General features: G+C 42.0%; 1 protein-coding gene across 1 annotated transcript; it reads right to left on the minus strand.

Annotated features, from left to right (window-relative positions):
• Positions 1 to 397: 397 nt before the first annotated feature.
• On the minus strand, positions 398 to 10,585 carry LOC112571257 (thyrostimulin alpha-2 subunit-like). Its single transcript, XM_025250132.1, has 4 exons — positions 9,894 to 10,585; positions 7,997 to 8,477; positions 1,151 to 1,326; positions 398 to 643 (listed from the first exon to the last, which is right to left on the minus strand). The coding sequence occupies exons 2-4, from the start codon at positions 8,151 to 8,153 to the stop codon at positions 551 to 553; spliced, it is 426 nt and encodes a 141-aa protein (XP_025105917.1). The 5' UTR covers positions 8,154 to 8,477; positions 9,894 to 10,585; the 3' UTR covers positions 398 to 550.
• Between the last annotated feature and the right edge of the window lie 2,502 nt (positions 10,586 to 13,087).

Consider the following 13,087-nt stretch of genomic DNA (forward strand, 5'->3'; position numbering starts at 1 on the left):
CATCGTTGAAGTAATCGAAATCTTCAGAGTCTCTTTAAACCTCTCAAAGCTACCCTTGAAATATCACTGTACACTGTGTCATATTTTGCTAATCATAAAAGTATTACCTCTCGTCTTCCAAAAACATAATCCACGTGTGTTGGCGGTGTCTTATTTACAGAAATATATATGCACCTTATGATTTGGAATTTTAGCAGACAGGAAGATGTAATGCAGTATTTCCCTGCTTTTTAGTCAGACAACACCACAGATAAAATAATAAAGCTTTCACCGAATTTGCCAAAGCAATTAGGAAGATTTGGTCTCGTGGTTTTGTTGCTGGTTTCAAGATTGCAAGAAATATGTTTGTCTTTACTTTGAACAAGAAGGAATATAAAATAATAAATGACAGCCAATATTTCTCTTTCATATCGGTTTACTTCTTTGAGCATTCAATACAATTCAGGAGTTTGAAAGCATGATTTAGGCCCAGCAAGCAGTCCACTCTTCCAAGTCTGGTTGCCTTCTACGTCACGTGGCCATTATAGTGGACCAATGGATGCAAGCGACGCTACTCTCGTCGACATATGGAGCAGCTGCAGCTACGTGCGGATTTGAAGACGACTGTTCTGGCACCATCCAAACACCTCACCTGGACAGGAACCTGCAACAGAAGCACAGTTTGCAAAGCGGTTACAAGTGTATAAACTTCTGTTGCTTATTGGCTCGAAAATAACGATATACGGAAGAAAAGAAATACATGGCGCCTCTATTCTTTCACTTTTTGTAAGGCCTGTCAGTCGATTTTTATGGACTTTTTATTACTAAAAAGCAGGCATGCATTATTATCCTGTATTAATTTTTAGAACAAATTATATTGGGAATTATTTACGATTGCGGTTACGAGGGGCCCGGACAGGTTCTCTACCCCGGGGGCCGTGCTGGCTCTCGGCGGCTATGACTCTCTCGTCTCATACACACACTCACGCTGGCGCGGACACACACACACAGAGGAATACTTTCTCAAAAACACACAGCTTTCTGTCTCACACACACAAACACACAACATGCACACTCGCTCACGCGCACGCACGCGCGCTCACACACATACAGACAAATAGAACTTTCGTCTGCTCTCGTTGTCATAGTCACGTGGAATGTTTTCACGTACGTCAAGAGTGTCGAAGATGCTGCAGCACTCCGCCCGAGATGTGATGACGTAGTCTGGGTTGTAGCTGGTGGTTTCCATGGGAGACGGAATGGCGTACGACAGGCAGAACCCGCGGCACGCGTTGGTGGTGACTCTGAAGGGCACGCAGTCTGGAATCCTGACGACGCGCGTGTGGCCTGCAGGACAAATCCACAGCATTACACCATTACTTGGTTACAGATGTAACGCACAGCTGTATGTATACACGGCTGTCTGCCTCTAAAATCACGAAGAAACTGAAAAAAATATTTTTCGGCCTGCAGTAGAATTTGTGTACGAATGTTTCCCATACAGCAAGATACATTCTGAACTTCTTATTCTTCCTCCAAAATCCTGGTCTTTTTTGTCCATCTGTCCGTGTCAACACAGAGCAATAAATGTATTTAGACAGAACACATATTGCTACTTCATAAGCACACGTCTTCATAAAGCCATTGTCGATTTATCTTTATTAAATAACAAGCACACGAAGTACGCAGGAATATCTCCAACATCGGCATGTGTGGATGAATGTGAGTATTTGTTGGGATTCTAAAATTCTCAACCTCAGTTTGCTTTAGAATATTATTTCACGTCTTTCATGTTACTTCTTCAATTTTCTTTATATCCCCAGCAGCATCCAGTAACAGCAACAGCCACAACAACCGTCGAACATCGTGCAATTATCGCCCCTGAATAAATTAATGGCCCTCTCCGCCATGGCCAGCAGACGAAAGGTCTACGCGTCTAGACGTCCTCCTCCAGCTAGATGGCGCTAGACCTGGCTGTAGGGGTGGAGAGGTCAAATCACTTGCGCATCTCAAGCAAGCCGGGACTCTTTCTAGATGAGAGCATCGAGCCTCGCCTCCCAAAATGGCGTCAGATTCAGTTCCTCAAAGAGGGCGCTGTCAGCTGGTATTTTATGGATCGCGACTTGGAGGTAGGAGGCTGGGAAATGATGGGGCAGGGGGGCAATGAAGTGACAAGAGGCCCATCGCCCCCCTCTTCCCCTCGAAATCTTGTAACTACGTCGACATTGCAACACATGTCCCCTGCCCCATAAAGTGGAAGTCGAAGACGACATCTGCGATAACGACTTGATTATAGCTCACTCAACGTCCAAAGAAATTGGGACCAAAAAATGGTACATCGCCCCTGAAGCTACGATAGAAAATTGAGATGAAGAGGCCTAGTAGGGATGTTGTGGGTGGAAGATGGAATTTGTGTCTGAAATTCGACCCGGAAGAGGTCGGAACTAAAGCAAAGCAAAACCCGTGTGGAGCCTCTTGACCACTCTAGCCCTTGCAACCTTAGTCCCAGACGCTGCGCTAGTTTTTCTGTGTCCAGCCACTGGAATCGTCCAAGGAAATGAGAAAGCAGAACAATTAATTGCCACCGCCTCAACCGTCGTCAGGGTTAGCGATAATGAAACGGTTTGAATTAAGTCACATGACTGAGGTCACAATCTCATTTGACTTTTGACACCGTCGAGTGGTTCATCTGTCAACTGAACAGAGCAGAACCTCTTTCTTAATTCTGGCCCCTCGCTGGCAGAGACCGCTGAGGTCATGAACAGCATTGATAATATAATTTTTTTTTCTTTCTGAAGGCGAGCACACACATCAAAGAAGATGGAGACGTGTCTTCATTAAAGAGACAACATCAAAAAAGTGCTTCCGAAATGTCTGCGAATGCGAGCGTGACACAGAGCAGAGAGCAGACTGGGGGCTTCAAAAATCTGAAAGAGAAAAAACAAACAAACCAAAAATACTTCTGGAGCTGCTGTGTTTGGACACGTGAACAGCCTAAAGAATGGACCTATGTTCTCCCTGCACCGTCTTTGATCCCCCGCAAAACTAATCTCCATGTCAGGTCAATGTTTGAACCTCTGGAGCCATCACCTGGAAAAAGAAGTATCATAGATTCTTGTCTTCTGAAGTAATTCTCTTGGTTTAATTCATCCAACAGAAGAGATGCCTCGTGTAGAGCGAGGAGTTGTAAACTCCGAGTGATGAAAGAAAAAAAACTCGACAGTGAAGCCTTCTTATCTAATTATTTTCTTAATGGTGTACCAAAAAAGCATCATAGCTTACTTCAGAAAGACCTTCAGTAAAAGAAAACTAATAAAATCGAGCGACTCACAAAAAAGGTCAAAATGGAGATATCACGATAAGCCTAATCATACATTCCTAGCTCTTCCATTGCCTGAGGTCTTGATGATTATAAATATATACATATATACAATCTTGATGTCTTTGCTGTTGACCTCTTCCCTCATAAAAGAATTTAGTACACACCCAACAACAAACACACACACACACACGCAGGCACACACTTCACATCCACAACTACAATCAGAGAGACTCTTTTTTAATTAAAACCTTTGTGCTGAATGGAGATTCAAGAAAACGACCTCCTATTAAGTGACGAGAGAAAACAAGAAAAAATTTTTGCATTTTGCCTGGTCTTTTTTTTCCATTTAGATGTTTTCTTTCTGAAACTGGCATCAGGACAGCAGTAAGCCTCTCATCCAGTCGGACCTTCCGTTATTAGTTTCAGCTTCTTTTAACTAGATATAGGAAGAAAAACAGCTTTGAACTGCCGGATTTTTGTTTTTGGTTAATTTACTGAAACTGCCGTGAGCGGCGCTTCAGTCCTGTTGGCTGCCAACCTTCAGAGAGTAAGACCGCATTTCCACTTTCTTCGCTCTAAATATTCCACTCGCACGGAGATTCGTCAGCTGAAGAAAAACAGATGAAATCTTCAAGGAAACTGCTTTTTATATTAAACAAAAAATATGTTTGTAATCTGAGCATTAATTCTACAAAATCCGAAAAACATGATTCGTCATCTGAAACAGAGGCACTGAAAGAAGGACGCGAGGGATTCAACTCCAGGGAGGCAGAGAGAATTAAAAAGTCAGACACTGGGGGCTTGCTGCTTACCTCACACGAGGACCGAGCATATTTGAAGCAAGTGAGTACAATTCACTACTAAATTCTGGTATACTTTGCAATAAATAGTAATTTTAGCAAAACTTAAAATGAAGATGTAAAACGAGTTTAAGATGTCTGCATCTGTTGTTGTTGTTGTTGTTGTTGTTGTTGTTGTTGTTGTTGTTGTTAATCATTGACAATTGCACTTACAGTCTCTCCTGCAAGTATGAACAACCTGCACGCATTCACATCGTCAAAATGCACACAGACCAGAACATGCCATTAATTTAAAAACTCTACAAAATGAACGATGTTTAACAGAAAGAAGAAAGATAACAGTAAGTCTTATTTATCACCCCTGAAACACTTATCCTGTGGGAATAAACAAGTCTTTCTTGCCAATCTGCAATCTAAGGACACTGTGCGCATGCGCAAACGGAACGCATTTACAAACAAAAGCTTGCGCGTGGCGATTTACGTGCAGGTACAATTGCCACATAATTTCAGGGTTTAAACTTTGAAAACATTTTACGGTAGGATTCCGTGCAGCTTAAGGCGGTCTGGGCCAGGCTACCTCTCCAGCCAAAGAGATAACTTTCATGGATGTTGGTAAGAAAGGGCAACTGTCATCATGGCAGGAGATACCTGAACTGGCAGTAACCAGCAAACCTCCCCCGCATGTTAACTGCCTCCTTCAACACGCACGAGCAAACACCAGGGTCTGGACAATCACTCACAGCTTACAACTTTGCACCAGACCTGGTGTTCACTTCGATTTGAAAAAATAGTACCCAGCACACATCTTTATATACTTTTTTTTTAAAAAAATCATCCCATTTTTTTCGGATTTGTTTGGGGTGAGTGGGTTGGGGTGGGTTTACCCGTCACGGACTCCAGGAAAGACTATGAACTGCGTTTGTTTGAGGTTCGCTTCTAATAAAAACGTGTCTTTCTTCCTGTTGACCGCAAAATCAATTCTCACTCCATCCCCACCCGCCGGCACCGCGAGCTTGGCTGCAGCACACGATATCATCCATCATGACCGAATCTTTCCTTTCTACCTCACAATGCGCAGTAGCACTCTGTCCGAAATCCGACTCATTAAGGTCAGCAGCCTGTATTTGTTTTTGCTTTTCCCCTGGAAAAATCCAGTTAAAACGTTTAATTTGTAAGTTTAGTTACAGAGAGGGAAATCGTTGGTGCTCAGCTGGGATTAATGGAGTATTGTGTTTCACTCTGCCAGCAATTAATTTCTTGGTGTAAGACCTATGTGTCTTGTAGCTGTCCACATGGTGTTTACATCTGGGTTCTAAATATGGGAGTCTGTTTGTATGGGGGGTAGGAACGATACTCATACACTCACAAACTTTTGGGAACAGACTGTTTCAACAAGGGGAAGAAGAATGAAAAACTCGTTAGTATTCTGTCCAAGTTTCACTTTTACGACTCCTAGACTTTGTCTGTGCATCAGACGTAATTATCTTGGTCCAAGCATCATCTTCCCTTTTCCCCAGCCCTTATCCACTCACGCATGCGCAGACCTCGGCTTCCTGTATCCTCGTTGGCGTTCATGGTATCTACAAAGCCACTCGTCCAGCAAGCCGTTTCTTACCTTTCGCATTACTTCCCCTTTTTTTTTTTGAAACCATGAACTCGTGCACATTTATGAAAATATAAAATGTAAGTATTTGTTTTTGGTTTATTCTTGCTTCGCATTGCAGCAGATTATCGACACTCACATTGTCAACATCCATGAGGTTACAGATGAGTTCGGTGTTCTGTTGTCACCAACACGCCATGCCCTCTTTACTGCCTTTTAGGTGTTGATGTATTCATCCGCTCGCTGGTTTGCCAAGGTGCAATTTTCAGATCCCTTGTCTAAATGAAGGTGCAATGTTACACTTAAAGGGTCGCTGGCTGAGAAACCCGACATGGCCCTATCATCTTGTTGATTAACAGCCCAGGCTTGACTGTCTGCAACAATCTTCAGCGCTCAGAGTTCTTCTGTTGTCGCTCAACATGCACAGGCCATCTTCAGATGGCAGCTGACGAAACTAAAACCTACAGCGACCAGTAATTGGAATCGGGTTTGGGAAGAATCCTAACCATGATTTAGCGACTGCACACCTGCGTTTCGGATGCTGCTTAGTCTTTTGTTTCTTTCATTCCATCTCTCCTCCTTTTGCCTCCACTCCCTTCCCTTCCAACTTTTCCTCTTCGCGTCATCTTCCGTTTCCTTCCGCTTTCTTTTCTTTGTTTCTGTGTCCTGCTTTCTCTGTTTTCCGAGATTTATACCTCCTGCCTTCTTCTCTTCGATCTTCTATACCTCTTACAGCTTCCCTTCTCTCCCTTTATCTCCTCTTTCGTATCATCATCACTCATCTTTACATTGTCCATCTCTGCATCCATCGCAACGCCTTCTAATTTATCTACATTCATCTCTTTTTTTTCTTAAAAGCTTCTCTTATTGTAGAGGTAATATACTGGTGTTGACAGAAAAGAAGAACTAAAGGAGATAAACGTATGTTCTAAGATACTGCGGAGACACGTAACAATGAGGAATAGAGTGAAAGAAAGAGTTTAAAGAAAAAACATGTGGACGTGATAAAAGAGAGTAGTCACAAGAAACTAAGCCTCAAATCCGATTTGGGTAACAACTCACATGCTTTTAGGCTTTCTTCTGCAAATGCATGTTGTTTCCGGTGGGAGGACAAGACAAAGTTTTGAAGAGCTTTTATTACTCACTGTACTGAATGTGTGTGCACTTGGGCTTTTGTTTTGTCGGCTCGCTGTCGTGCAAACTCATTTTCCTAATACTTTTAGCATTTCAACCCTTCTTCAACAAGACTAGTTCTAGTATGTCGACAATTCGACCCACTGAGACTCATAAGCATGGGAGAGGGTTGGGAACAACTTGTCAAGATTTTGTTAATGTGAACAGTTTCTAGAGCAAAGCCTTTAGCTGTTATTATGGGGCCAGACTTTGAGCCATGGGAGCAGAGATTGTTGCATGGAAATTTCTGTCGTCTTTTCCATGTAAACTCAAAACTTTTACACTAACTTTATATTTTCGACTTCCTTGCTCAATCATTCGAAGCGTCAAGTATAATGAATTATTTGTTACTGTAGCTAAAGAATCTCGCTAAAGAGAGAGAGAAAAAAAAAAACCAACTCGCTAGACCCAATGGCATCATTGTTTACCGGACGTTTTTAACTGGACAAATAAGGACAACATTTGGAAATCATCTTTTATATCTTCATGATAAGATTTACCCAAACTTAGTCAAGCTATTTGTATATGAGTATCATGTAAAGAAGGGCCTTTAGAACTGCCATCAGATAGAAAATGTTTCGGAAAAAAATACCTGCATTTGGCAGCATTAGTCAGAGCATTCTTAAATAACAGAGAAGTCTTTTTCATATTTTTTTTCCAAATCCTAGATTTTGTAAACAGTTACATTTTTTTTATAAAATAAATACTACATAATTGCAAATAAAATATTGCTTTCATTGTCCTCATTCTCTACACTAAACAGTAATTTTCTACTACCCAAATATGAACAATAAATGTTAGCTTATATCTCCTTCATAGATTTTCTATAAATATTTTATCATATTATTTATGACACTATGTTTTCAAGAATAATTAAATTTTCTCAGTATGAAAAATTATTACATGTGTTAGTTTTGTTTCACTAGTAAAATATGCTGTTGCAGCCGTTGATGCTCTAAAAGTTCTTGTTGACGACATCATCATCATCACCATCACCATCACCATCACCATCATCATCATCCAACACACCAAATGAGAAAGCAATATAACAGTCACCACAATGGCCATGTAAATAAGATCAAGGCTCGCTCTGGTGTCAAAGAAAAACGTGCGACCTACCTACAAGGTGGCAGCCAGGGCGTTCCCAGGAGTGACGAGCGGAAGAAAGGGCACCCGTTGCGCCGCCGGGATGCGCGAGGCCCACCAGAGCAGCGAGAGTGATCGTTACCGCCACCATCAATGGCGCGACAGGACGCCCCCGAGTGCCCTCGTTCATCCTGACTTCGCTTGTTAAGAGCAGCGAGACAGGTGATGTGCAGAGGCTCTGGAAGTATAACGGTTCAGCCTTTGCGTGGCTTCCAAGCGTGAAGACGACTGAAAATAAAAATTTTCAGCCTCTTTACCGTTGGCTTTTTTTTTTAAAAAATTCCCTCCCCTTGATGGTAGATCAGAACACTTCAGGCGGAGGAAGTAATCCGGTTGCCTCCCTTCTCGCTCGGTCTCTCCACTTTAGCTGAAGTCTTGTTATTCTGTCCTAGAGTTTCTTCGCTGCGGGTACGTGTTCAGCAGGACGAGGCACCAACACGAAAAGATTAGGTTTCTGTTATAAAAGTGTAAAGAAAATTTGTTTAATCATTCATCGGTGTAGACGGTTACAAGTTACAGTGTGATTAAATACCTTTTTTTTTCCTCCGCTGTAATCTGTCTACCTAGAAAGAGTTATTTCTGAGTTTGCGAGAAATGCTTTGTTTTGTGAGCTGTGTACAGATGAGTTTGGGTGGGAAGAATCTGGAGGAACAACTGTTCAATCACACCCAAAGACAAACACATCTGGAACAGATTGTATAAATGTAACGTACTCTTTGAGTGCTGAAGAAACGGTTTAACAACAGCCATACATGATATACTTTTAACTTTAATACAATAATTGCATTACATATTTTTTGTGTTATAAGACAAACTTATGTCGGGAAGCAAACTGGACAAGTAGTTCAATCAAAACCAAGTTTATCAAAACGTGTCTTTGGTTCAGTGGATACACAACCTAAGGAAAGAATGACATTATTGCTTGATTACTTTCACCACTGTCAGAACTACAATATCCTTTGACTTTTCGATGTAAAAAAACCCGGAATCATGTAGCTGAAACATTCCTCCCACGCAAAGCAATGAACTCCAGATTTTGAAAAGCTTGAAATCTCTGATTCATTTTAAATCCCCCTTTCCATTTTTTTAATCGTTACCTTTGACTGGATTTAGAGAGTGGATTTGCAATGATTTCGAAAAACGAAGGAGGTGAAAAAATGTTCCAGTGCATTTAAATTGATGGTCACGTAAGTGGGAGTGGGTGGAGGATTGTCTCGAGTGGCTTCTGGGGACTGAGAATAGAAAGACTTTTCATTTTCAGTACTTGCAATAAAGTCACTGGGGACAGACTTGGCTTGAAGTAAACAGCATGGCTGTCACACGTCCTCTTTGATAAAATGGTTTGGAAAAGTGAATATGCTCAATGAACGGATCATGAGGGAATTCGTACACTTTACGAAAAATAATAACACGACAATGCGGAATGCAAAGCTGAACTATGATTATGGCGGATATATGTATTATATTCGAAATGTTAGATTTTAGAAATTTACAAGAAAGAAATGGTCGACATCTCTATGACTGGGTGTGTCTTAACGCCTTTAATCTTTTATCTTCTGCGATGGAGATACTTTTAGCAATGTTACACACGCCTAGCTACAAAAGCACGAAAAATGTTTCTCCTTATTATTCAGGTCGTTCTTTTGAAATGATAATTTCAGTCTAGTTTGAAATGTGCGATGTTTGCATCTTGTTGAAACGAAATGAAAACACAATTAAACACTATTTTTGGAACGCTGGTGACAGTGTGCTTTCACTGCACCCACATGTACACACGAAACCCCTACGCAGAGAACCAAAGCCAGAAGCATGTTTGTCCTTTTTCCAAAGAAAACAAGAGGAAAAAAGTGAAAGCATGGAGTTCTCTTACCTTCATTAAGCGCAACCAGCGAAGACAGACTCCGCGAAGCATCGAGGTATCATCGCAGGCGTTATTATCCACTGAGCTATCGCAGCGATCTCGTCAAATATACCCCACAGCTTTTGTGACGCAAGACGCACAGCACTTGACTGAGAAAAGGTATGGAGGGGTGGTGGTGCTATCCGAGTAAGACAGGCGGGTGGTGACTGACTCGTGGGTGGATGGCTAAGTGGGTGTGTGTATGTATCGCACCGACAAATCCCCTCGGATGCTGGAGGGTTGGATGGGGAGGGGGAGATGCGAACTTGAGAAGATTCTCCTCTCAACACTTGGAGTCGGCTAGACAGTAATTGTCAGTGCTCGCTCTCAGTTTTTTTTAAATTTTATTTTCCTCGCACGTGCTGCACGTCACCAGGGTGGGGTGGGGGTAGTCCTCTGTTCGTGCTGCTCCTCCTCCTCCTCCCCGCACACTCACTCAATCCTCCTTTGCCACGTCAATGTTTCTACTCTTCTTCCGGTAGCAGCCTCTCTCGCTTGATTTGCCCAGCAAAACGAGCTTCTCTCTATGCTTAACCTGTTATCCCTGCTGCATGACGCCGGGGACAAAAGGGCCGATCACTCTCCGGTCACGTGGGCTTACGCATGGCTTGTTATCGTCCCTGCTCGTTGCTGTAGCATCGTGCGTGCATCCCCTCGCCCAGTCGCAGGTTTGTCAGCACAGAACGCTGGAACTGGCCTGCTGTTAGCCCTCAGCGAAACATGTGCCAACCAGTTTACAATAAAATCCCTCAGTTTACAGGGAGGAGTGGAGAAATTCTATCGCCTGTAAATTAACTTTGTACCAAAAGACAAAAAAAAAGGAACGCACAATTTCTGTCAAAATTGCCTCGAAATGTCAGATCGGTGAAAACATTTTCAGAAAAGGGCAAAAGGTTCTGCCTTGCTGCTGTCGTAATCAAATTACTTTCTTAACAAGGTAGAAGATTCGATATGAAGTGTTATATGTTATCGGAAAATAATTGATAAGCTTTTAGAGTTGTAGCAGGTGTACCCGATGTAGACAGTTATCGGAAGGCTTCTCAGTTCACCGGCATGGCGTGAGAGTGAGGATGATGCCGCTTGCTGAGCAGTGGCATTGATTTTCTCCCTTTGTCTGGAAGCCTTGTGTGTGTTGTATGTGGCTACGTAAAGAAAACACTCCCTTGTCATCAGAGTAGAGAGCTGTTGTCAGATAATTCTGAAATAAAAAAGGCGCTTGGTATTGCTTCTACCTTGCTTTCTTCAGGACATACTAACTTTAAATACTCAAACATGTATGAATGCGTTAATTGCTCGTTTCCTTGCAAACAGACATTTGTACATATGAGAAATTATACAGTATGTACAGCGTCTAGTGTATAATATTCAGAGGCGTAGGAACAGGGGGCAAGGGAAGCGCCCCCTAAAAAAAAGATACAGAGGAAGCAAGAATGTGAACGTCGTTCGCAGTCAGCATGGAGTTTGCCTCGTAACCCATTCCCCAAAGCCGAGCATCTTCCTGCGTCTCTGTATATCTTGTGTGTATACATATAATAGTAAAATATAAATGCACACATATGCTTTTCTTTCTCAGTCCCGAGCAGTGGACATGTACACATCCATACATAATCCATCCATACATAAATGACCACACATTTGCATACATAAGTACAAACATACATGCATATACTCATACATAATTTGCTTGCTATCATATAGACAGACAGATGTTATGGCAGAGATTCTATAAGAAAAAAAGTGAACGTGAGGGGCCAGGGTCAGACCATCAGCAGTCAAACTTGCTGAACCATCAAAAAGCGGATGACAAAATGATAAACACGGGGACTGGGAAAAGGGGGCGGGAACAGGAGACGTCTGTGCCGCAGCTGCTCCTGATCCGATGATTATAAAAGACTTGAAGACAATTTGATTTTTTTAAAAAGGCTTCTTGTCGGAAGACACGTCGTGTGCAAATCCAGGGAACGGGTAGTTAGAGTGAGCGAAGTCTCCCCTTCTCTCTCTCACACACACCCCTTCCCACCCTATCCCTTATAGTTAGTTTTCTCTCCAGTTCCCCCTCCTTACTCACTTATACTCAATGTCGGAGCCGATTTATTGTCTTCTTGCGTGTCTGTCTCACGACCTCTGTGTAGGAGGGTATTTGAATGGGTGGGAGGACGGATGGGCGGATGAGTGCTTGTGTTGCTCTCGATGTGCCTCTGTCTTCGCTTGGTCTCTTACCTGATGCTCTTGAATCTCCTGTGCAAAGTGTAATAGCAAAAAATACATATCTGAGCCTGGTTCATCCATCTAGATGACATATCAAACATCCATTAACCCTAATTGGCAGGTTCAGTTCCCTCACAGACATCTTCAGATGAAGTCCATATGCGTTCTCTAAAGAATACTTGCAATAGCAAATATAAAGAAGAAGCAGAAAACTGTACGGATTTCTTTTTCTTTTTGTGAACGATTAATGTGCACTTCCATGTTTGTTCTCCTATAAATGGAATGTGGGTTTGTGATCGGGTGACAAGTGTGTGGGTATACTTGTGTGAATGTGTGTGTGTGTGTGAGAGAGAGAGAGAGAAAAAAAAGAGAGAGAATTCTAAGATACTGAATAAGCTCATTTCTCTAAGGATACCTTAACAGTCTTGCCTAAAACTACAAGGTACAAATGTTCTGTATTTTCGTGCAGGGGCTATGCATATTATGCAAGATCTGATAAACACTTCTTGCTTATTCTTCTAATCTACCTCTCATTTCAGCACATTCTTAGGGTTTTTATCATGTTTTCTTCACCTTAGTATTAAATACTTCCTGTGTGCTTCTTGTTTCACTTACAATATACGAAGAGAACCTTATATATATAGTAGGCTCTTTAATTGTGATGGGCTAATCAGTAAAGTGCAGCTTAGATCCGTTTTTCTTTCTCTCTCACTTTCCACAGAAAAAGATGAGATACATAAAACTTGCATCCTAGTTGATAATGTAAATATGACAATGTTCCTAAAATTAAATCACTATCCGCCTAGTATACTGGCAGGTAAAGGGAGAGTAATCCTAGATTCGGACAAAAGAATGCGCCTGAAGTTGCTTCCCATACCAAAACACTCCGGCCCTCTCCGCACAGTTAAAAATAATTAGCAGCTGAGACAATTGTAAGAGGAACACAAAAGACTGCG

The sequence above is a fragment of the Pomacea canaliculata genome, linkage group LG8, assembly GCF_003073045.1.
Source record: "Pomacea canaliculata isolate SZHN2017 linkage group LG8, ASM307304v1, whole genome shotgun sequence".
NCBI classification, from domain to species: domain Eukaryota; kingdom Metazoa; phylum Mollusca; class Gastropoda; order Architaenioglossa; family Ampullariidae; genus Pomacea; species Pomacea canaliculata.

What these genes read in the sequence shown, in the direction of transcription:
- LOC112571257 (XM_025250132.1), bottom strand. Translation starts at nt 8,153, where the DNA reads ATGAACGAGGGCACTCGGGGGCGTCCTGTCGCGCCATTGATGGTGGCG. An exon ending in CCCTGGCTGCCACCTTGTAG is followed by an intron (nt 1,327 to 7,996) that starts GTAGGTCGCACG and finishes TTTGTCCTGCAG; the next exon opens with GCCACACGCGCGTCGTCAGG. An exon ending in GCATCTTCGACACTCTTGAC is followed by an intron (nt 644 to 1,150) that starts GTACGTGAAAAC and finishes CTTCTGTTGCAG; the next exon opens with GTTCCTGTCCAGGTGAGGTG.